This window comes from Talpa europaea (assembly GCF_964194135.1).
Source record: "Talpa europaea genome assembly, chromosome: 11".
Taxonomy (NCBI): Eukaryota; Metazoa; Chordata; class Mammalia; order Eulipotyphla; family Talpidae; genus Talpa; species Talpa europaea.
Genome location: NC_140078.1, coordinates 68,605,118 through 68,629,981, shown reverse-complemented (window position 1 = coordinate 68,629,981; position 24,864 = coordinate 68,605,118). Strand labels below are relative to the sequence as shown.

At 41.9% G+C, this 24,864-nt stretch overlaps 4 protein-coding genes across 7 annotated transcripts in view; 2 read left to right on the top strand and 2 right to left on the bottom strand.

Moving 5' to 3' along the window:
• The window catches only part of PBRM1 (polybromo 1), a gene marked incomplete at both ends in the record, with an annotated part of 95,701 nt that extends 94,969 nt beyond the window's left edge, over nt 1–732 (bottom strand). For all 3 annotated transcript variants that reach the window (XM_084248153.1, XM_084248150.1, XM_084248151.1), the window contains one exon: nt 685–732. In XM_084248153.1, the coding sequence (XP_084104279.1) occupies nt 685–732 (48 nt within the window). The remainder of the gene's footprint in view (nt 1–684) is intronic.
• Nucleotides 733–4,558: 3,826 nt separating this feature from the next.
• GNL3 (G protein nucleolar 3) lies at nt 4,559–11,130 on the top strand (the record flags this gene model as incomplete). Its single annotated transcript, XM_084247755.1, has 15 exons — nt 4,559–4,571; nt 5,198–5,256; nt 5,916–6,053; nt 6,163–6,276; nt 6,481–6,564; nt 7,299–7,431; nt 8,296–8,408; nt 8,663–8,780; nt 9,160–9,247; nt 9,734–9,908; nt 10,051–10,193; nt 10,271–10,407; nt 10,494–10,669; nt 10,895–10,961; nt 11,048–11,130. The coding sequence occupies 15 exons, from the start codon at nt 4,559–4,561 to the stop codon at nt 11,128–11,130; spliced, it is 1,641 nt and encodes a 546-aa protein (XP_084103881.1).
• A 538-nt stretch (nt 11,131–11,668) lies between these two features.
• GLT8D1 (glycosyltransferase 8 domain containing 1) lies at nt 11,669–17,977 on the bottom strand (the record flags this gene model as incomplete). Of its 2 annotated transcripts, none has more annotated exons than XM_084247679.1 (9): nt 11,669–11,866; nt 12,038–12,150; nt 12,226–12,392; nt 13,056–13,168; nt 13,278–13,362; nt 13,595–13,712; nt 15,065–15,278; nt 17,762–17,860; nt 17,947–17,977. In XM_084247679.1, 9 exons carry the CDS (start codon nt 17,960–17,962, stop codon nt 11,676–11,678), a joined length of 1,116 nt encoding a protein of 371 aa, XP_084103805.1. In that variant the 3' UTR covers nt 11,669–11,675. The 2 variants fall into 2 exon arrangements, with proteins under 2 accessions (XP_084103805.1, XP_084103806.1); XM_084247680.1 differs by having other exon boundaries at nt 15,065–15,320; nt 17,947–17,962.
• Nucleotides 17,978–22,624: 4,647 nt separating this feature from the next.
• SPCS1 (signal peptidase complex subunit 1) lies at nt 22,625–24,053 on the top strand (the record flags this gene model as incomplete). The annotated part of the gene is made up of 4 exons (XM_084247275.1): nt 22,625–22,861; nt 23,207–23,266; nt 23,359–23,445; nt 23,928–24,053. The coding sequence occupies 4 exons, from the start codon at nt 22,625–22,627 to the stop codon at nt 24,051–24,053; spliced, it is 510 nt and encodes a 169-aa protein (XP_084103401.1).
• Nucleotides 24,054–24,864: the final 811 nt, after the last annotated feature.

The window sequence follows — 24,864 nt, the reverse complement described above, 5'->3', positions numbered from 1 at the left end:
TAAAGAAGAAAGGGTATATACACAAGAAGGTACTACAATGCTTATATAATTTAAAAACAGTATCAAATAGTATATTGTGATTTGAAATGTCTTTCTCTAAAGCTAAAAGAAAAAAAAAATGGATCCTAGTTTCACTCATCAACATTCAATTTCAGGAAACTAAGATACCAGCAGTTGAAAGAATGGGTTGCCAGTAGTATGGAAAGCAAAACTGTGGATCTCCAGGGAACACAAAACAGCAGCAAAACAACCAATAAAAAATCCTGGTAAACAATTAAGAAACAAGAGGAATCTATCTCTTCCTCTGAATTACAATCCACATGGTATTTAAAAACAGAGCCTGTCATGATGACTTTTCTTTCCATAGGCTTTGGTTTGTTACACAGTGCATTACTTTGCAATTGGCTACCACTGGCAAAAATGCTTTGAAGGGGCTAAGTCAAGGAGAGCCAAGTTTTGCTTATTTATTTATTTTTTTAAAAAAGGTTAGTAAACTGGCCTCAATTAATTAAGAAGAAGAAACTAAGGACTACTCCTTTGTAAATAATCTAGAGGAGGACATTAAGTGAATTTGATGTGAGGAGGGAATCTTTATGGAAGGTATAACAAAAATTTAAGAAAGGTAGAAGGGAAAAGGCAAGGAAGGACAGAAAAGGAAAAGGTTGTAGATGATCAGTAATTTACCAGCTTTACCAGAGCACAACCAGCGCCTCGAAAAGCCAGTCTCCTCATTATGTCTGAAGGCCAAGTGAAGCCAGTGGGAGAAGGCAGGGCTTTAGAAGTGCTGATTCAATGTTAGTATATTCAAAACTGAAAGAGAAGAACAAGGCAGAGAAAGGGGAAATAAAAAAGAAGGGTCAGAAGGAGTAAAAATGAGTACGGATAGAAAACATTCAGATAGAACTGCTTAGAGAAAGATAAGAGAACTGGAGAAAATAAGCATAACAGTTCTCTGGTGCCAACCAAAATGCTATAATGACTCAGGCACCAATATTACCTGACATTTCTTCCACTTTAAAACCAAATACTTTTATATGCATAAAGGTGTCTCACTGAGGTTCCCCTTTACTCACATGGAATGATTGTCAATTCCAGGAATGAAGCATGCCTGCACAATTGCCCCCTAGTCAATAAGAACAGAGTTCAATCACAGAGCTGGAAAAGAAAGTGAACACATGTGACAGATTCACATGTGACACCAAGTGTTGGCAAGCTGGGACAAACCAAGAATGGCTCATGTGAGCAAAAACACTGGAAAACTGCTCTCCCCCCCTGCCCCCCCACACCCTTTAAAAAATTTTAAAGACAACATTTCTGTCCAAAAGTCCTATCAGCATTGGAAAGACACCACATACAACTTTAGAAAGGTTAACAAAAAATAAACTCTCAATTATTTTACTTTTAGAAATAATCCACTTTTATAATTTACTTTTATAAAAATTACTTCTATAAATAATCAACTGAAAATCAAATGACAAAAAAATCATTGGTTATATAGTTTAGACTATAAAAGTTCATGTGTCACTAATTTACTCTAGTAAGAAAATGACACATTTTAAAGATCATTCTCAAATATTTTCTTATCCAAAGGATACAGTTTAAAATTAATTTTGGAAGTTTGGCAAGACAGGCAATGTGGCCTGGTGGGTGGAAAAGCAACAGGACCTGAGCTCAAATTAAGAGTCCCAGGTCTTCCACTGCTAATTAACTGTTAAATGTTGCTAGAGTCACTTTTCAGATGTTTCTTCATCTCTGAAATGAGACTGTTGTGACAGTGAAATGTACATGAAAACACTTTGAAATGTCAAAGTACAAAAAAAATGTTAAGTTTTACCTCCAGGACTGCAATCTCTTTCCTTGCAGGAATAGGATTTTATTCATTTTTGTAGCCCAGGCTTGTAGAATAGAATTTAGTATTGAGTGATCATTTAACCTTTTAATAAACATATTAAAAAATGTGTAAATAGAACAATTTTTAAAAGTCAGGGCATTTTAAAAGCCCTGTTTGCATCTCTTCAGCAACTGAGGAGCATGGAAATAGATCCGAGAGCTCAATTACAAATATTAAAGCCACAGAGATTAGTCACACAAAAGTCTGACAGTCAAAGATAAAGAGTTACTTTATGGGGGGGCCTCCCTGATGGTGCAGGGGTTAAAGTCTCACTGCTATCAAGCTATTACCAGCCACTGAAGCATGAGTTCGATCTCCAGCCAGGAAGCTAACCCACATGGCCCAGCAGACCTCTTCTGTCTTGCTGCTGCTCCCCTCAGCAGTGTATTTCAGTGGATTTGCCTGTTTTGCTCCCCACTGTCTCTGGTGAATCCTCTCACCTCCCCACACCTCTGGCCTACACCCCAGTTCTTGCATGCATAAATAAATAAAAATAGGGCCTCCCCTGGTGGCACAGCAGTTGAGCACTGGGCTGCAAGGCAGCCCGTTTGTTCCCCAGCTGCCTGTGAGGGTCCCACTAAATAAATAAATAAATAAAAAATAAACTTTTAAAAAAACAAGAACTTTATGCCATGCAACTGGGAAACTACCTACACAGTATAGCCAAACAGTATATTTTGAAGTTTATACGCTGTTAGGGTATTAGTTTATACACTATTTTTACAGCAATTACTTGGTACTATAATACATGCTTGAAACAAATAACTTTGGAAAACAAAAGGCTTAAAAGGGAAAAAAAAACACAACTCTACTTTCTAGAGAAAAACTACCCTTAACACTGGTGATCACAGCTTTTAATACTTATTCTGTGCCTTAGTTGCCTTTAAAAAAAAAAAACACAGTGTTAAACCATTTATTTATTTTGCAGCTTGTGTCTTAACTCAGGGAAGATTCTTCCAAGATCAAATTTCCTATGTTTAATGAATGGCTTGATAGTAGTTTATGATATAGATATATATCACAATCTATTACTCTTGGAGATTTGTACAGAATATCAATATTTGAGGTATTTTGTAAACTCCCACAGTCAAAGAAAGTAGTTAAGGCCCTTTCATTTATCCACACATACAACTTTTACTGATTTAATTTGAAATACTCTTTCCAAAAGAACTTTCCAATCTTCCTTTGGATCTTAAAATATGGACAATCTGCTAACAAGTAACAAAGCAAAATTATACTACTGTTTTGTATTTGTACAGAATATAATTTGCTTCTGAATTTACTTGGGAAAGAGTGCAATACCAAATGGAAAAAAGGACACTTAAAATTCATTTTTGAGGTGTCCTAGTTCATTCCAAAGTTAAGTTCACGTAGTTTAACACGTCTCCATAATTACAGTAACAATCTTTACATCTCCTACCCTGTGCATTTGTCATTTGTTTTTCAGGATTTTTTCTACATTTCTGCCAACCCTTTTTCCCCTTTAAATCTCAAATATAACAAAACTATGTTTCTCTTTCACTCAAAAATTTTAAAAGATGGAAAAATATTAAAAACCAGGAAATATACACAGCTTTACTCCTCAATTCTTTGTGGTGTTGCAGATAGGAATCTTAAATATCTGGGTTTTTTTATTATTTAATTAAAAAATTTTCTACATTAGTGTTCATTTTTAAACAACATATGCTTCCCCCCAGCCCCTCAGGTGCAGTCCCCATAGAGTTTCCTTCCCCAATGCACCCGTGCACCTTCACCTCAGTCCCCTGTGCGCCTCCCTCCCTCCCATTAAATATCTGGTTTCTTTTATAAAGTCCCATTGAGAAAAACGCTCGGTTTGAGTACAATCTTTTGAAAGCGTTAAAAAAAACACCCCACACACACTAGAAGAGTTTGCGTCCGAACTGTCAGGAAGCACCAACCAAAAAAGGAGGCCCTGACCGTAGAGGAAATGAAAGGCTGTGCCGACCTGTCACGGGTACCGAGGGCTAAAGGAAACGCTGACAGCTTTGAAGCTGCCCCAGACAAGCGCTCAGCCAGCTGCCGGGGGCGGGAAAGAGGGGCGCGGGGAGTTTCCGGGCCGCGGCGCGCCTTTGTCCCGGCCGGCAGGTGCGGCCAGGCTGCCCGGCCGGTCCCGAGCCTCACCGCCGCGCCGCGCCCCGCCCCGTCCTGCGCACCCAGCCCGACCGGCGCGTCCCCACGGCCGGGGCGGGGCCTCCGCCGCTGCTCCCGCCCGCCCGGGCCCACACAAAGGCCCGGCAGCTGGCCGAGGGGGAGCGGCCCCGCCCGCCCCGGGCCCGGCCTTACCCAGCCGCTTCGCCGCCTGCAGCCCCGGCCGCGGTCACCGACCGCCGCGCCCCGCCCCGTGGCCGCCACGGCTGCTGCTATTGCTCCTCCGGCCGCCGCCTGCCGTCGCTCCAGCACCGGCCGCCCTCACCGCCCTCGCCCCTCCCGGTGCCGCCGCAAAACCTGATCCGCGGCCGCCAAGCGAACCCGGCTCTGCGCGACACTACGTGCGCGCGCACGCCGACCGGAGGCGACGCGCTTTACGGCGGCAGCGTGAGTACGTGACGCGCGCCCTAGGCCTCAGTTCACACGTGGCGCTGGCGAAGGCGCATTGTACGTTCCGCGTCTGTTGCCGGTGCCCGCTCCGCTCTCTCGGGGTCCAGCATGAAGCGCCCGAGTAAGTGGATTTGGGGGACGGGTGTGGAGGAGCCTCTGTCTCTGATGATCGATGAGCTAACCAGGGGGCTCTTCTGCGGCTGGGGCTGCGGAAAAGGGGGCCCCGCGATTAGGCCGCCGGCCCAGCCCGCGCAGAAGCGATGGTGGGAGGCCCAACGTCAATCGCGGGCCTAGCGCGGAGGGACGGTTGGGCCCCACAGGTGGAGGAAACCTGCGTCAGATTTCACGGCTAGCGCTTTCCTTCGTGGAGCCACTTTCCGTTGGACCCGGTTGAGGTCTGAAATACGCCTCTCGAAGCCACTGTTCGTTGCTACCTTGTGATACCTGGGGTTTGGTAGGGAGGAGCTGTGTGTGATCCCGGTTTAATATGGAAAGAGTGGGAGCGGGGCGGTTGGGTTCTTTTCCGAGTCTAGAAAATCAAATTCTCTGGGATTGCAGAGTAATTTGTGTTTTTGCGGTGTGCCTGTTGGGGGGGGGGGGAGAAGAATGCTGTAACATGCCCAGTAGATTCTTAAACTAGGTTGAGACACTTTTTCAAAAAGGTACATGACTCCTGTGCGCAGTCGAGGAAATAAGTGAACTGGTGATTTGTGTAATCTAATCCTTCGGTAATTTTTGTTTTTGTAGAGTTAAAGAAAGCAAGTAAACGCATGACCTGCCATAAGCGGTATAAAATCCAAAAAAAGGTAAGTCTCTGTGCTTGCTTGGGAGTGTTAAATAGAATGCTAAATTCATTTCTGCTCTAATTGTCGATTAGGAGGTCTGGGTTACTATGATTTTTGCCTAAAGAAATGGGGGTTTGATACATTTTTCCATAGGCACAAGTTTTTAGACATAGAGAATACAGTTGTGGGAAAGTATAATTGGTAACAATTCTGTGAACTTTGATCAAGGTATTAATAACCTCTGCCAAGAGTTTACTGGTGACTTTTTTTTTTAAGATTTATTTATTTATGCATAGTAGAGCTGGGGTGTAGGCCAGAGGTAGAGGGAGGGGGGGTCAGGATTTGCCAGAGACAAGAGTGGGGAGCAGAACAGACAGAATGACTGAAATACTCTTCTGAGGGGAGCAGCTAGTCAGACAGGATAGGTCTGCTGTGCCATGTGGGTCTCCAGCTTTGGTGGCTGCAGATTGCTTCAGAGTGCTGAGCCTTAACACCTTGTGCCACTAGGGGGAGGCCCTTCCTGGTGACTTTTTTTTGCATGTTCTTTATATGACCTGCAATTAGATTTTCCTTTTTCTAGCTCATTTCTTAGATAAACTAAACTAGCCACATTTTTTTTTACATGAGTTTTTTAGTATTTGTGTATAATGATAAAAAGATTTTGTTTGCTTTCATGATAGGTTCGAGAGCACCATAGAAAATTGAGAAAGGAGGCTAAAAAACGGGGTCATAAGAAACCTAGGAAAGACCCAGGAGTCCCAAATAGTGCTCCATTTAAGGAGGCTCTTCTTCGGGAAGCAGAACTAAGAAAACAGAGGGTAAGATACATTTCACTGAAATTTTTAACATGTGATGTGTGGATATGTGTTTCTTCAAAAATAACAATACCAAATCCTTTTCACTCATTCATTTATGGCTTGAACACAGCTTGAAGAACTAAAACAGCAGCAGAAACTTGATAGGCAGAAGGAACAGGAAAAGAGAAGAAAACTTGAAACTGACTCTGGTGTTATGCCATGTAATGAGGAACCTATGAAGGAGGTATGATTTGATCTCTGTGAATAGGTATGAGTTAAAAGCATATACTCGATAGGGGCTGCTATATACTTCTTGGGAAAATAAGAGTCTGTATTACATATTTAAATATCAACTGCAATGCAGCTCTGGCAGTCATGGAAAATGGAGAAAAATGTCACCACTGCTGAACTTTTAACTTTGTATTTTCCCCCTTTCTTTATCCTCCAGGATTTTGGGCAATGTGAAAATAAGAACAAAGCCAAATCCAGCAAACAGAATCCAAAGAAATTATACTGTCAGGAACTTAAAAAGGTACCTTAGTCTAGGTCAGTGTCTAAAAATGGTATTGAGGGTTAAGAAGCCAAAGTCATTATTATTGACTTCAACCTTACAAACATTGTACTAGAGTTCACTTGAGCTGGAAGAAGCCTTTAGCGTATTGGCTTGTCCTATTGAAGGGCATTTTCTGTTATGTTTAGCTAAAGGAAGTATTTTTTGGTTTTAAATTTTTGCAAAGGAACAGGTCCCCATTATACCTTGTATTAAAATTACACATTGAAATTGGTTTTATCTTTTTTTTTTTCCTCAAATCTCTTTTTACACAATGGTTTTTAGACTAGAGAAAATACATAAGAACAAGCAGTATGAAGTACTATGTTGAAATCTAAGTGAATAAATTTAAGAGAGTGTCATGGTGTAGTTGTTCCCCAGTACTCCTGTCTCTATCACCTATTTTCCCACATTCATGCCCGGTGAATAGAATATTCTCAGCATAACCAGAGGGTCTGTCAAAACTACATAGGTCACTGTTGGAGCACTGAAACAGTAGGGGTATATCCACTTTTGAAATTTACTTGGATGAAAGGCCAGAGGCCATTGAACAAACTTATGTGAAAAATGGATATATGAATATTCTTAATACCAAATGAACACATAAGCGCCAACTCTGGGCTCACCCTATTGCATGGTAGATAATGCCACTGTACTTGTGAGGAGGGTATTCCTCAGAGCAAGGAATGCTGTTCTGATAGTTTCTACCTTGACAGGTGATTGAAGCCTCAGATGTTCTGTTAGAGGTATTGGATGCCAGAGATCCTCTTGGTTGTAGGTGTCCCCAGGTAGAAGAGGCCATTGTTCGGTGTGAACAGAAAAAGCTGGTACTTGTATTAAATAAATCAGGTGAGCAAATGGGATACATACCTTTTGTGTTCCATATGCACTAGTGAGGTATGAGGAAGACGTCTAAACAGTCTGATTGTTGTGAAGACTGATAAGATCCAACTCTGACCTCCACAAAGCCAGTGCATATTCTTTAGTTGCCAATGACAGTGCTGGTTAGTGGGATGGAAGTATTTTCTACATGCGATTTGACTGGTTTATACTTATATTTTGCTGTTCAGTAGTAACACTATTTACTCTCTTGAGTGTAACCTTGTATACACAGCTTACTGTGTTTCATTTCACATAGAAGTGATTACACTATGGCATATTTTCCACACTTAAACAGTGGTCATATGTGACAATATTTAGATGAAATGCACAGGGATATATCTGGGTTTGAACCACTGAAACAGGAAAACTCAGAGGAAAGTCCTGTGAAGGGGCTAGTATAGAATGAGATACTGGTGTGGCTACAGTGGAGCAATTGGTTAGTGTGTGGCACTTAAAAGAATGGAATATAACATGGGGGGGTTAAAAAGGGGTTAGCAAACATGACTGCTGGCTTAGGGTCAGTTCTGCAAACTGCTCTAAGGTTTGTAGGGTAATAATCTAGAGATTGGTTTAATTCTGGAAAAGGGTGGACAGTGCTGATGGGATTTGGAGAAATATAGAGGTTTATTTTACCCTTAATATAATAAGGGCAAATGGTAGGAAACGTACTCTCCTGTTTTCTAGTTACATGCTGGGGGAGACACCAAAAAGAAAACAAACAACAACAAAAAAACAGTGAAAAGGCATATCAGTGTGAAATCCAGATTTTGTAAATTCATCTCAAGAATATGATCAAATTGATGCATGCATCTCATTACTTATCCCTTTCAGATTTGGTTCCAAAGGAGAGTTTGGAAAAGTGGCTAAATTATTTAAAGAAAGAATTGCCTACAGTGGTGTTCAGAGCCTCAACAAATTTGAAGGACAAAAGGAAGACAATCAAGGTATCCTTTACAATAGTTGTGGGAGGTATAGTTCTTTGAGATTTTTTTGATGGGTGAAATATGATGAGTATACAAAATCTTGATTAAAGAAAAATGAAAATTTATAAGATCCAACTCTGATTTCATCCAGAGATAATCTGAAAGGTCCATACTATGGTGATTTTAATAGCTGGGCCCTGAAAGCCAGATAGTTTGGATTTTATCTGGTGACTTGTCAAGAAATAGTTAATTATTTGGGATTTTATCATATAAAGGTAAAGAAGAAAGCTCGTTCATTCAAGAGTGAAGTCTGCATTGGGAAAGAATCCCTTTGGAAGCTTCTTGGAAATTTTCAGGAATCTTATGGCAAAGCTATTCAGGTTGGAGTAATTGGTAAGTTTCAGTTCAACACATCTTAAGTTTCACTCTTAAGTACCATTTAAAGAGCTTTTTTGAGCCCCCTTCACCAAACATAAATGTAAAGAAAAATTTTAAGTAATTGCTTCCTAATTCAGTTTTTGCCAGCAGGTCACTGTGGGAAATTGGCTTCTGGAAGTTCTTGGTTTATTTGAATTAGTCCTCCCTTCCTGCTCTTTCATTAAATTGTGCAAGAAATGAAGATGCTAAGATTGAGCTTAGTGTTCAAATGCAGACGCTCAGATCCAACTCTGATCTTGCTCTAAACATCATGCAAGTGTAAAATACGGTGGTGGGAATTTTAGTAGTGCCAGCATATATGTAACGCTTTTGTGTCTGGATTTCCTGTTTGTAGGTTTCCCAAATGTGGGAAAAAGCAGCATCATCAATAGCTTAAAACAAGAACGGATATGTAATGTCGGTGTATCCATGGGGCTTACAAGGTACATCAAGTTGTTCAATAATTGTTAACATTTCTTTATAGATGAGTAGAGTAAATACTTTGTTTTGAATATCTTAAGAAAGGTAATCCTTTCTGTAGAAGTGTCAGTGAGAGGAAGAGGATTAAGTCAGTGCTAAGCTTGAAGAATTGATTAGAGTGTTAAAGGTGTCCACACTCTAGTTTGAGAAGCAAATAGAGTGGAAAAGTTACCTCAGAGGAAGTGCTTGGACCTGGCATCGAAATGACTGGAAGTCTGCCAGTTGGGGTGGGGAAACATGTTTATGTCTATATCAGCCATAACATGCAGTGTATATCTTTTAGAAGGGAAGAGTGCACTGTGAAAGTTTTAGATAAACATGAAGCAAATGATGATAAACTGGGTCTGACAGACTGTGCTGAGTTTGTTCAATCCAACCCTGAGCTTCATGTTGTCTTTTGTCCTTTAGATGAAGCAGTAAGTCATCAATCACCATGTCTCTTATTCCAGGAGCATGCAGGTTGTCCCTCTGGACAAACACATCACAATCATAGACAGCCCAAGCTTCATTGTGTCTCCACTTAACTCTGCCACTGCACTTGCCCTGAGAAGTCCAGCCAGTATTGAAGTACTAAAGCCAGTGGAGGCTGCTAGTGCCATCCTCTCCCAGGCTGATACTCGACAGGTAAGAGAACCCCACACCTCCCTCTTGTCCTTTGCACTCCATTTTCTCTTTTATCATAAACATTTTGAGTAGAAGTTTTTGAAAAGTTTTTTTCACAATTGCATTATATAGATGAATGACAGCTTCCATTTTTTATTTTAAGATAGTTCTGAAATTTACTGTCCCGGACTTTAAGGACTCTCTGGAATTTTTCACTTTGCTTGCTCAGAGAAGAGGAATGCACCAAAAAGGTGGAAGCCCAAATGTAGAAGGTGCTGCCAAACTGCTGTGGTCAGAGTGGACAGGGTAAGGCTTTGTTTGTGTAGTCATTTTGGTGACTAAAATAAAGGCAGATTTTTGACAAATACTGTTTTCAATACCAGTGCCTCCTTAGGTTACCATTGCCATCCCCCTGCATCCTGGAGTCTCTCTCCACATTTCAATGAGAATATTGTAACATACATGAAATGTGGCCTTAATCTGGAACAACTGGAAAAGAACAATGCACACAGCATTCAAGGTAATAAGCAAGGCTTGTGTATGACTGCTGTCTTCATTGGCTGACAGGTCAAACAAAGTCTCATTTGTTTACTGTTCCTTTCTTAGCCATTAGAGGCCCCCGTTTAGCCAACAGCATCCTTTTCCAGTCTTCGGGTCTGACACATGGTATAATAGATGAAAAGGACATAGCTGAAGAGTTGCCCAAATGGATAGAGAGGAAGCAGGAGAAGGAGAACTCCAAAGACATTGATAACGACCTTGAAAGTGTTGAAGAAGCTGATGTAAGTGGCCATTTGAGTTACTGAAGCTTCTATTTTCTGGCGTTAAATACTATTCTATCAAAAAGCCCCATAAAACTTCAGTATTGAAGTTTGTGATCCTTAATTTCATGCATCCCATCCTGTGTACATTCACTTATCCCAAGGAATAATGAGTAGACGAGCTAATAGAGCAGCTTCTTTATCCCACAGGTAAACATCTAATCGAACCTTCTTTTTGTCTCATAGGAAAAGAGCTCAGACATTTCCCCTGCAGAAAAGGCCTGCGAGGTACTGCCCAAGGAGTCCAAAGCAGGTGGGTAGGAGTGGAGGGGCCTTATATAGCAAAGCAGCCTGGTATGGAATTGCTTTGACCTGTTTTTGTCACTTTTTTTAATACAGATGAGCGGACCATTCAGTCTTTTGTCTTGGATAAAATGACTGAAGAAGAAGATGCATATGACTTCACTACAGACTATGTATAAACAGAACCTGGTCCTTCATAAGGACTTAAAAAACCATTTTGACCAGACTGCTAAGCTGGTGTGTATGTGTGCCACTTTGGTATGATATGAAAACCTGTAAATATTGTGAATATGTATTATGTTCATTAAAAAATACTGAGCAATTTAGAAGTTGCCTGAATTCTATAACAATTTCTCACAATCAGTACACTTTTGGTTAGAAGAAATTGCCTGGAAGCAGAAAATCTGATACCTTTTGAAAAGTAGTTTTTCCTTTATTTACAGGTAACAAAATTAAAACTGAGTGTAGTGTTATACCAGTAATATCAGTCCATTCACTTCTGGTCATTCAGCATTGTAGTAAACAAACATTTGGTAAGGCAGATGGAAACGCGCTTATAGTCTGGGGAGCTGATGGCCAGACGAGACAGTTTGTCCTCTTCCCCCAGCTGAAATATCTTATTTTCCATGGGTTGCTGCATATAGGCATTGAAGCCTCGCAACTGATACTTCCCACACATACCGTCTCTTCCAGGATTTCCTGAGAAATGCATACAGCATAAATTCTATTTTATTTTTGAGATCTCCATATGTCTTCGAATTAGGCTGAATTTGCCTGTTGGGTCTGGAATATACCATTTTTCCCAGACATCAATATAAGAAGCAGTTCTTCCCCATGGCTTAAAGTGTCCATTCCAGTGGAGTAACTTGGCTGCCTTTACAAACTGGGGTGAGTATCGTTTTCCAGCACTAGAACCTTACATTGAGAAAAAAGAACCAAATGATCATTAAAAAGAACCAAATGATAGTAGTACTAACAAACACAAAACAATGCCACAGAAGACTAGGGAAAAGATAAATACATCCTTGCGCTAGTTTTTTAGAGACTTCATTAGTCTTAGGCCTTTGGCTAATTATGTCTACTTACCAAGGTGGCGGACATTCCACATAGGGTCAATGGTGGAGTGCTGTTGGTAAAATACGATGAGCAGAGGAGGTGTTGTGATGCTGCCAGCCAGTGTCCGGCTATATAGTCCCTCTCTGACAGATAAATACAATCAGTGAAAAATTCTAATTGCTGTTAAAAGAATTCTCACAGCTATACCAGCTACTTACTCTATATTGAGTTTCATCCATTTCTCCAGTTGGTTAGTTATATTCTGTCTTTTCCATTCTGTCAAGTTTGCAACAAAAACTCCAGGATTAAATGAGCAGGTGCTGGCTTTCATGGAAAGCTTACGAATTCTCTCCTTTTTATAGTCAAGATATCCAATGTAATTGTACTATAAACAAACGAGATACATGGCATGTCTACTGCTTCCAACAGGACATAAAGTTTATTAGCTAGTAAAGAAAAAAACCTGATTAAGCTTGTGACAGATCATGAGTAAAGGGTGCTACATAAAGCAAGTAAATATGGGGTCCTCCCCTGGTGGTGCAGTGGTTGAGTGCTGGGCTGCGAAGCTGCCTGTAGCCTCTGCAGCGCTGGTTTGAACCCTGGCCGCTGGCAAGGGTCCTACATGGCGCAACAGACCTCTCCTGCGCCCGCTGCTCCCCTCAGCAGTGTGTTTCGTCAGATTGCCTGTTCTATTCCCCGCTCTGGTGAATTCTCTCACCCTCCCGCGCTTCTGACTGTACCCAGTGCTTGTGTAAATAAATAAAAATAAATCTTTTTAAAAAAAATAAAGCAAGTAAATATGATACCTGGGATTCTACATTAGAATAGAAATCTAGAATAAACATTAAGCCAGATGTTCAAGGAGAGTTAGGATGTTAAGTCCATGAACCAACCTATAAGGATGCATTCTTGGCTTTTGAAGTGAACTCTTTGAGAAATATAAAAGGCAGCGAGATTTTTTTTAAGTTTTCTGATTTTGCTGCCTCTTCTCCATTAACTTGCATTATGGGAGTAAAATGGCTGTGCAAGGGGCTACCAGGTAATTTACCTGATTCCCTGCTCCACGGATGACAACTTTGGTAGAGGCTGAATCACAGTCTTCTGAAAATGCAGCTGCATGTCCTGGCTTCAGTGGTGTATTGTAAAGGGCAATAATATCCCCTGAAATAGATGAGGCATATAAGAATGATAGTTTGATTCCCTATTCCTTCCACTTCCTAGGGTGATCTTTCATAGGACACACTGCAGTGATAGTGATATTCATTGGTACCTTGCACAATAACATCATCGTCCATATATATGGCCTTCTTTGCGCTGGGAACCAGAATTGGCAGGTAGAACCTTGCAAAGGTTAACTGGAAAATAAAAAGTAAAGATACACTGGCAAACGATTCATTGGTGGCTGTGCTTTTATTTGCTAGAAACCCCCAGAACGCTCTCAGTACCCATGGAGAAGACAGCAAAAGGTCTCTTAAAACTTCCCAGGTTTGGTCTTCAGGGAACTACCTGCACTTTACCCACAGTTATCTGGGTATCCTAATCATTTCCTAATATTCCCAAGTACAAATGAGGATGCATGGAACTCACTGGTTTTATGGATTCCCCCTGGTCAGGATCCTCCTTTACTTTCCCTTCCAAAAGTTTAGTGTCAAAATTCACAATTTTGTACCTGATACTTTTCAGGGCACCACTGTTGAGCCAGGACCTAATGAAAACAAAGCACTAAACTTCAGTTTTTAATAATCATGTCCCCAAACTACAGCCTTACCTTTGTCTTCCAATGAGGACAAATATAAGAGAAACTCTAGGGACCAAATAGGTGTCTTCAAGCCCCTTCTCCTGAACCTGGTTTCCTCATTTGAAGTGAATATTCCCACCAAAAGTCCCTCCCTAAACCAAAATCCTATGGTAATGGATATTGCTCCCATTAGGTTCATTCACACAATTGCTTTTCTTACACTAAAACTGCTGTAGAGAAAGTTACTATGGAATTGAGACTATTTCAACACCACCTTCCAAACTTGTTGCTCCAAACACATGGGTAAAGAAAGTATGATGACAGTGAAAGCTAATTTCAACAAAGCTAGTAATCATTCAACTATAGGCTCACTTTTTTAACTCACTGTGATGACTAAGTAACCTCCACCTGTGTCTTTAGGTACTGCCCATAAAAGAAGTGTTCCCTAAAGAAGTACTGCAGTTTTCCTAGGCCCATTTCAAATCAGCATTTTGTGGCTGCAATGTTATTTCTAAAGACTTTAAATGCAATATTTGCTTCTATTTTCTATATTCAGGTGGTTCCTTGGGTTTTTAAATGTGGAAAATAATTCATAATTTTTCTGACTAAACATCAACCAGGGAGAAAACCACAAAGACAGAAGGGTTTCAGAACTTTGACAACTATTAACCTGCTAGACAAGCTGTTTCTGGAATAATTTTTGTAAATCTTAATTCAAAAAATTTTCAAGACATGGATATTACTATCCATCATATTGGGTTTCTAATATTAGTCACAAGTGATAAGAGTAAAAACCCTTTACTGAGTGATTACTATGATGTATCAAAACATTTTCTTATTTACCTGACATTCTCTAAATTGGGTATTTTCACCTCTTATTTATCATCTGAGGAACAGCCTCCCAGGGGTTAGGTGATATTCCACAATCACTCTGGGCCAGCATTTAGATTACTGTCTGAACTCACCTTCACTATCTTGCCATTACCCCCATATACCTTTCCACTCTAATAGAACTATTCAGGATATGTCCATGTGCTATAAAACTTAACTGCTTCTTTCACTTAGAAAGTCCTACTGCTAAAAAAAAGTTAAAAAAAAAAAACCTTAAAAAAAAAAAAAGGCAGGTGAGTCAACAGTGCATATGGACACAGTTGATTTACATTTTGGCATAAGTTCCTTATATTGTTTTTGCTATCATGGGGATATGCTTATGATACAATCAATTGGGAAAACATGTCATACATGCAGTTTATATGAGGTATAATCTCAATTATAAAGAGAAGTATATACATATAGAAAACTGCCTGAGCAGAGCTCACCGGAGATGGTCTCCTGTACCATTGAGTGTAACAATGTAGAAAACCACATTGGAGCGAGTATTGTGCTGAATGCTGTTTATGGCTGCAATGGTCCCCCCAAGCCTATCTTCAGATGCAGCAATGACCACAGGAATCTCTTCTTGTCTCTCATCTACCAAATGTCGCGGGGCATTTGGGATAAAGTCTATGGGTTGAAGGCCCAGTATTCCTGAATCTGAAAAGATCACATAAAAGGAAAATGTGATACAAACACAATCTCACACAATTATCATGAGTTTCTGATACAGAGGGATGTGAGGATTTTGGTATTTACTTGTTTCATTCTCCCCCATTACAATAAGATGAACACAGGACAGAAATTGCGTTTTCCAGGTCTTTGGAAAAGCAACAGACACATTTAAGCACGTTTTTGAAGACCAAAAGAAGCATTTTAGAGAAAAAATGATGGATATTCTGACACACTAATAGTGAGAATGCAATAAAATTTTTCTAGCTGCATTTTGGCAATTTGTATCAAAGCCTTAAAACAGGTATATAGCCTTCAACCCAGTAATGTCCCTTGCCTTTCTTAAGGATAAGGTCTGAAAGGTAATCAAAAATCCCAATTTTACATAAAATTGTGAAAACCTAAAAACAGTAAAAACAGTTGTTTTTCAAACCATGAAACATGTCCCACAAGTAGGAATGAAAACAATTTAGTGGGTGGGTCAAGTTCAGAATTTGAATAGAAATACAGTACTGGAAGTGAACAGTGAATTAGAAAATATCAAAGTGCACCACATATGACTGCAAGTGTTGTTTTGTAAACCATCCCTCTGTCTTTTATAATAATTCATTAACTCATTTATCATTCATTGAACACTGCCTACTATGTGACAAGTAATATCAAGTCATGAACAAAACAGAGAAATCTCTACCATCATGAAGGACAGCCAACAATGCATGTATGTAGATGTGCTGTATGTAGAACATTTCTTACTGTGGTATTGCCATCAAAAAAGTCTGGAAATTGTTGTACCAAGACTTTTTCCTGTGGGAAACAAGTAAACTATGTGGCATTAATATTCACATGACTGGGGGCCTCCCCTGGTGGTGCAGCAGTTGAGCGCTGGGCTGTGAAGCTGCCCACAGCCTCTGCAGTGCCGGTTCGGTCCCCGGCTACCTGCGAGGGTCACACATGGTGCTCAGAAGACCTTTCCTGCCGCCCGCTGCTCCCCTCAGCAGTGTACTTTGTCCATCTGCCTGTTCTGTTCCCCACTCTGGCTCTGGTGAATTCTCTCACCCTCCCGCGCTTCTGACTGTACCCAGTGCTTGTATAAATAAATAAATCTTTAAAAAAAAAAATTCACATGTCATGTGACATGGGTAAAAATAATCATGTGGTGAAAACATGTAGTTTTGGGGCCTCCCCTGGTGGCGCAGCGGTTGAGCACTGGGCTGCGAAGCTGCCTGCAGCCTCTGCAATGCCGGTTCTATCTCCAGCCACCGGTGAGGGTCCCACATGGCGTGTAGACCTCTCCTGCTGCGCCCACTGCTCCCCTCAGCAGTGTATTTCAGTCCCTCTGCCTGTTCTGTTCCCCGCTCTGGCTCTGGTGAATTCTCTCACCCTCCCGCGCTTCTCACTGTACCCAGTGCTTGTATAAATAAATAAATAAATAAATAAATAAATAAATAAATAAATAAAAAACAAATAAATAAATAAAATCTTAAAAAAAAAAAGAAAACATGTAGTTTATTTACAGTATAATCTCAACTACATAGATAAAAAAATAGAGAGAGAGAGGAAACCTGTAAGGTATTAGATCAAAATTCTAAGCTATCTGGACAATAAAATAATTTATTCAAAGAATATTTACTGTCTCCTACACACCAGCTGTCAACCATAGGCATGGGAGGAGTGAAAGCGAACAAACTGCCCTTAGGTAGCTTGAATGCTGTTTTCCTTTTTATAAATGGGCCCATCTCTAACTTTACATAGATACATGTGTGTCTGTAAATGTGCACACACAAGTGTATATACACATTGTTACAAAACATGCTACTAGAGCACTGAGTGAAAGTCAAGAGAAAATTATTAGTCTTTTCTTGCTCTGGTCAAAACTATGGTGGGTAGCAATCCAAAAATAATTTTTGACAAACACTCTGGTGTCTCAAACATCCCTCAATACCAAGGCAAACAGACTGAATAACTAATTTAAATTAATTGGCACTGGAATTACATAGTATCAGCTTACAAGGTGATTTTTTTTAATTAGCTGACAGGCTTTAAGGCTTGTTTTACTACTAGAGCTCTACTGATAGGGTTCTATGGGTTAAAGGAAAGTGACCAGACTGACAGAGATTCCAGTGAACAAGCATCAAGCACCACTGTCACTCATCCGCCTTCACCTCCTGACTCCCTACCCCTGATGGGAGCAGGGACAACAGCCCAGGGCAGCCCTCTAAGGCCCCTGATTTGGTGAAAAGGAATATCAAAACCTGAGCAGAGTGCACAATCATTGGGGCAGGGAAACCTCTGGCAGAAGAGACTGCAAGAACACATTGAGTACCACCGTGCCTTTTCTAGGAGTCTTTAGTAGGTTTTTTAAGACCAAAAAGAAATTTCTCTTTCTTTTAACCTAACTTGTAACTTGATGTAGGACATAAGGAACTCCAGGTCCTCTATAGATGCCAAAGCATTAGTAAGGACTCCCATACCTGAAACCTCATTCCTTAGCAAACTGCTCAGACCAAGGAAGTTATGATGCAAAACCAGTAAGAACAGAGCAACAGCCAGGACCAGGATGATAATGTTTACTGAAACAGAAAAGGGAAAAGCCCGTGTTATATCTCTTTACCTTTTAATCGGGTATAAAAACAATAAAATTTTTGAAAGAGCATACCTTTACGAAATGACATCTTTCTCTTCTGTCTTATATAATTATTAGTTATTAACCCTACAAAACAAAAACAAACCCCAAAGTCAATAGGTACATGAGAATGGCTGTCTATTCAGGTAGAAACAAGATGGGTATACAACATTTTCTGCCAGAAACTCTACTGAATTAACAGTAGCAGCCATGATAAAATATTTCCAAATAACCTAGAAAAACACATAGCCTTATATATAAGGCTATATACACATAGCTTTATATACATTATATACCACTAAATAGAAGGCAAAAGTTCTACCAAAAGTAATACACTTGGTAACAACTAGGGAAACATATTCCAAATGAATCTGTAGTTCAAAAACTAGGTTAGGGCCTCCCCGGTGGCGCAGTGGTTGAGCGCTGGGTTGCGAAGCTGCCTGCAGCCTCTGCAGAGCCAGTTCGATCCCCGGCTGCCCCCCGGCCACCGGAGGAGGGTCCCACATGGCGCGCAGACCTCTCCTGCCGACCGCTGCTCCCCTCAGCAGTATACTTCGGTCCTTCTGCCTGCTCTGCTCCCCGCTCTGGCTCTGGTGAATTCTCTCACCCTCCCGCGCTTCTCACTGTACCCAGTGCTTGTATAAACAAATAAATAAATAAATAAATCTTAAAACAAAAACAAAACATCTTTAAAAACAAAAAACAAAAACTAGTTTAGACATGATCTTGGTTGTCAATGATCAAGTAATCTGAGGTCAGGTTTATCAGTACAAAACATATAGCGCATTCATCTTTTACAGGAATTAAAGAACAGGGTATAGTGTCCAAATTCATTTAAAATTATAGCAGAGAAAGATAATTACAAAAATCCACAGGGCCTCCCTGGTGGCACAAGGGGTTAAGCACAGCACTATGAAGCACAAGTTCGATCCCCTGCTGGCCAGGGAGCTACCCACATAGTGCAGCAGACCTCTCCTGTCTTGCCCCCTGCTCCCCTCAGCAGTGTATTTCAGTCAGTCTGCCTGTTCTGTTCCCCACTCTGTCTCTGGTGAATCCTCTCACCGCCTGCACCTCTGGCCTGTACCCCAGCTCTTGTATGCATAAATAAGTAAATCTTTAAAAAAAATCCACAATCCCAATTTTATTATCAAAAGTTTTGAATGCTATTCTCAAAAATCCTGTTGGTTAATTACCCATCTCTTAAGAAAGTGATGTCTAATACTGATACTACCTGTGCATTGTGCTCCCCAGCTCATTTGGTGCTTTCCCTTTTTCAAAACAAATAATTGAATGGAAACACACTGCAGGTGGATTAAACTAAACAGTTAGATTTCTGTAACAGTCTCTTGTAATGTTTCCTTAAAAACAGATTTTCTGCAACTAGTATATTGTAAGCACACATTTGAGGTCTTTACCTTCTTCAACTTCACCATTTCCCATGAGAATAACTGCACATGTACATAAGGTTATTAATTTTACAGATATAACATTTCTAAAACTAAAGTAAATATAATTTCATATTAAGTGTGAATATCAGGCATTTGCTTTCTTAAGGTCTTTAAAAAGAGAACTATACAGAAGGGCTGTTTAAAAAACTGGGGAACTACAAGCCAGATTACAAATTTGGGTGAAAATAATTCATCTTGCATAATACAAGCTAATATTAAAATACTCTTTCCCCTGCTCTCTCATTTCTTTCTAGAGCAATACATACACAAATATATATATTCTTCCAATCTGAAAAATATGCATCGGTATGTACCCTGAGCCATGTGCCTCTAGCACACTGTGGATTAAGCATAACCTACAGAAGTTGGAAGGCTGGGCGCTGCTCAGGCAAATCTCTAACATCTTCCTGCTGGAGCCCACTTCCATCAAGACTAGAGAAAACTTACCTGATTCCGGTAAACCTCAGATAGCTAATAGTACATGGAACAGTGTTTTAGTTCAACTTCCAGTAATAGTTAATTATAGGTGTTATGTGGATCAAAAGGCTTATGTATTTGTGCTATTCCAGTTGCTAAACACAAGAAAAACAATCCCAGCAGGTTTTTGATATACTTGGGATATGTAATAGTGGTTATATTTTTGTAAAAGTGTACAACTGTGTATAACTTGATCAACAATATTTATGAAAATTAGTTTTTTAAAAAGGGTTCAACTGTATGTGAAGGACAGAATTAGAATTTTAGTGGCAAATTTAATGCAATATATACATACGGTGATCTTTAATAATGCACACCTGAAACATATGTTACAATGCAGTGTTATTTCAATTTAAAAAAAAGAAAAACAAGAAAATTACTGTTTTTATTTAGAAATTATTAAAATTTTTCACATTTCCAAATCACTCACAATAGGGGAGGCATACCCAAAAAGAAGTATGGGTAAAGAAGTCTAAAGGAAAAAGAAGACTTTAAAAATTTGTTGGCTATTTGCATTTGTACCCACGTTCTCAACAGCTGTGCTCACCTTTTCTGCTTTCCCTCCTTACATGTACCCCCATGAGAGTATTCCACTGACGCTCTGTCACCCATCCTAAAATTGTTTCTTTGGTGCAACATCAGAAAACTCTTTCCCTCTCTGCTTGATCACACCCATCAACATATTATAATGCTCTGGCATCTTTCAGTTAATTAACAAAAAAAAGACACTATTGCCCTCTCCACGTGGACCTGACCCACAGACCCACCTCTCTATTCCCCCTCTCGCTAAAAGGTTGAAAGGAAATAAAAGGAAAGATTAAATAAATAAATAAGTGCTCGAAAGGCTTTAAGGTCTTTAGTTACACTGCCCCTCCTCCTGTTCTCTTTAGTTTTCTCCAACTAGACTTGAGTCCCTACTGTTCCACTCAAACTGGTCTTGTCAAGATCACCAAGCATCAAGGTCATCTTTCTGTCTCCTCTTACCCATCCCCTGAGAGGCCATCAGGAAAACTTTACACTCCTCCTCGATTACAAAATTCTCTAATTTATTTGTTGTTTTTTTTTTAACTTGTCTTCCCTGACAAGAATGTCAGCTCTATGGTTCCTATATGAAGTCAATTGAGACTATTGAAATTGTTCATGGATGTATCCTCACCGTCTAAAATGTCTGGTAAAAAGCAGGCATGTGATATTTGAAAGATGATCTTGTTTATCTAAGAACAATATAAGTTCCTAATCGGAAAGGGAACGCAATCTTTGATGGTAATCAGGAAAAACTCCAACATAAGGTAAGACGCAGATTCCAAAAGAGATGGTTCTCAAATAGAACCTAACAGCCTTTCCCCAACATATCTTTAGACCTCAAATACTAAAGAGTCTCTACAGCAACTGCCACCTGTGAAGGGCATCTAAAGAGGGATAAGACAGGGACATGTCTATTTCTACATACAACAGAATGTCTGTCTGGTCTCTGACAGGCTGAAAGGTGGAGAGGCACTCAAGATATACATCCACTTCTCCAGCGTCCTCATCTGGTTTGCTGCGCTTGGCGTTCTGGAGTTAAGGGAGCTTCCCCTAAACCCCATATCCAACTGCACCTCCCCTGAGTTCTCACATCTCTCAGGCCTCCCTATCCCAGAGTTAATCCAGCTGTCATTACAGTTCTGAGGTGTGGTTGTCCTGACATACCCTAGGCATTAGGTAGGCAAGGGCCTAGTGTTGGTTACACTAGTGGGTCGAGTATCGCGACCCACTGTCTGGCACAAAGAAAGGTGCTGAGGAAGTTTGCTGGCTACATGAACAAGGGGCAGCAGCTACACACCACTCTGCCCTGCAATCTAACCATCTGTGACCCTGCCATGTAACAAGGCACACAAGCCCGGGAGCCAGCTGGGACCCACAGGCCAGGGTGCTCAGAAGGGCTTCCTCCGAAACGCGGGCAGCTGACCTCGCTTGAGAGACGTCGAGACTGAGACAACCCTTGGCCGATCTCTAACGGAGGGGCCGGGCCTAGCTCCGTGAGGGAGCCAGCCAAGGCGGCGAGCACGCTGAGGGACAACTCCAGACTCCCGCGGCGGGCGCTCTCTCCACCCTGCGAGCGGCGGTCGAACACCGAGTCGCCTCTCCGAGAGGATTCCCTTTCTCTCGCGGGTAGGACCTGGGGAAGTCCCCTCTAAATTCTAGGGGTAGCGTGACGCTCCACGGGCGCCCCCCGAGCCGAGAGAGACCCCGAGACAGGATTCGGGCGGCATCCCTGGGACCGCGCCCGCGGAAGCCCTTACCTGCCGCCGGAGCGGGAGAAGGAGGAGCCGCCGCCCTCGCCGCGGCCCGCCCCGCCAGCTCAGCGCCTGCGCCGCAGGCCCCGGGCCCGGCCGCCGCGGCCTCGCCGCGTCTCCCGCGCTCCCGCCCGGCCCCGCTCGCCCGCTCGCTCAGAGCCGGCTTGCAGCCCCGCAGTCCCCGCCGCCTCGCCCCGCAGCCTTCCCGCCGCTCCGCCAGCGGGAGTGTCGCGCCGAGCAGGCGCCGCGGGCAGCCCCGGAGCCGGGGGCCTCAGTGAGAAGAGCCCGTCGTCATGGAGACGCGCAGCACAACCACGGCAGTCAGGCCGCCGAGGCTCGGGTCAAGACAGAGTGGGGGGCCCGGGCCGCAGCTCCCGGCACCCAGCAGCGCCGACGGCGAACCCTTCAAGGGCGCGCGGTGGCTCGGCTCGGCCGCCACCGTTGCCACGTCAGCCCTCGCGGGCGGCGCGCCGGGGCACAGCCAGCTCCGACAGTCCGGGTCGCCTAGGGATGGCGCGGGGCGGGGCCTGGGGCCGTGCGGGCCGCCCCCAAACATCCGCTTCCGGGGCCGCGGCCGTCGCGCTTACGGCGTCTGTGGACCCGCCGGGCTGTACGCACTGCCAGACCCCGGCCCCCGCGGCCCCTGAGTCGCAACCGCTCTCGCCCTGCTGCCCGCCGCCTGCGCTCTGCTGCCCGCCCTCCCAGCCAGCCATGCTGGAGCATCTGAGCTCGCTGCCCACGCAGATGGTAAGGGCTCTGTCCTTTTGCCACTTGCTGGCCTCACGTCTTCTTGGCCCTTGTCGGAACGCCGACCGGTGCGGCGCGGTTCCGGACCCTCCCTGCTGCTGCCTTACACTCCCTTCCCTTAATTGCGCCTCCTTGGGCGCCCGCTTATCCGTCCTCTGCGAGAATCCATCCCCTTACCCTTGCTGCATTCGGGTGCTTCAGACCCAGAAACCTAGAATAGCATTCCTTGATCAGATCTTTACGGGAGTCCCTGGCTGGGAGTTGCTCCGTGATCGGCGAGGCCAGGACAGTAATTGTACTGTCGGGTGGTGAGTAAACTCTTGCATTGCTCTCCTTCACCTCTAGGATTACAAGGGCCAGAAGCTAGCGGAACAGATGTTTCAGGGAATTATTCTTTTTTCTGCAGTAAGTATTGGTTTTACACAATCTAGCCCCCTACACACACACTTTTACCCCTCTTCCCCAGCTTGACTGTATTTAATATATTTTGTCTCCAGATAGTTGGATTTATCTACGGGTACGTGGCTGAACAGTTCGGGTGGACTGTCTATATAGTTATGGCCGGATTTGCTTTTTCGTGTTTGGTAAGAAATTTGTGAGCGTTTGAATGTTAGTGGCAGCTACGGTTTTCTCCTCCGGGTTAGTTTGGTTGGAACTAGTAGTGAGAGCCAGCACTAACTTTTCCTTCATCCCGTCCCATCATTATTTCCCCTTCCTGTCATCGGAAACCTACTATGCCAAATAGCATCAAATTACAACCCTGTTGTGGTTACAGCTCATTTCTTATTGTAGCAGCTCCAAATAATAATCTTAAAGCCAAAGCAAGTAGAAATTTCTTGTGGTTTTTACACTGCTGCCTCCTCATCTCCCCTTTAGCTCTTAAAGTCGTAAGTGTAAACATGAGGCCTCTTTCTATGAGTATTTTGTCTGGGCCACTACACAGAGTTTTCATAGGATTTTTTTTTCCCCTTTAGTATAGGAATAACTTGGGAATCAGGCATTATACGTGATGGTCTTTTAAATCCTGAGTGGCTATAACTGATGCACTTTTTCCATTCTAACCCAGCTGACACTTCCTCCATGGCCAATTTATCGCCGGCACCCACTCCAGTGGCTACCTGTTCAAGACTCAGGCACAGAAGACAAGAAATCGGGGGAAAGAAAAGTTAAGAGGCATGCTAAAAATAATTGATTGGGGTTTTCATGATTCAGTTTTACTGTTGCACCTGCTTTTGTTTCATGTGAAATGAACTAAATTGTTTTCATACCCAAAACATAAGCCGAAAACCGCCTATGCTCTTATGACACAGCCGTGTATAGATTTTGTTCTCCTTGTTTTTCACTTCTCAGTTGGGTTTTGATTTATATGTATTTCAAACTGTCTTTTCATAATCTTCCTCTGCAATAGAGAACAGAAAACACAAGTATGCAAAACTGCTTTCAGGTCTACAAAAATAATAAATCCTTCATAATGGTAATACAATGTGACTATCATCAAAGTTTTTTAATTCATTGAACGTTAAGCTGTTTTAATGTTTTCAATTAAAACTCAGTACAAGTCTGTATCTAAAGAGTTTTTTTGTTCAAAACTAATAGTGAAGGCCAAATTTAGAAGTTTGTGGTTCTGAAAATGTCAGTAAGCACTATTTCTCTTTTGTGTAGGTGCCAATTTTGAATATGTCTTAATAATAGCAAGTACCTTTGAAAAAATTTATTAATGTGTGGTAAAGTAAAATTTACCTGAGGTAGACCAAGGTGAAAACTTACAAAGCTATAAATTCATTTTAAATTTTCCAGTGGATTTAAGGGAAATGTTCTAATGGTCTCGTATGAGTTATGGGAGTTGGAGGTTATTATAAGTAATATTCTATTTCTCAATACCAGGATTCAAACTTGCAAACTAGGAGTTTAAAAAAGGGAACAAATAATATAGCACAAGTCAGAAAAAGAAAAATTAAGAAGGCAGAGTTAAGACTAAGCATGGCAGCTAAGTATAATAAATG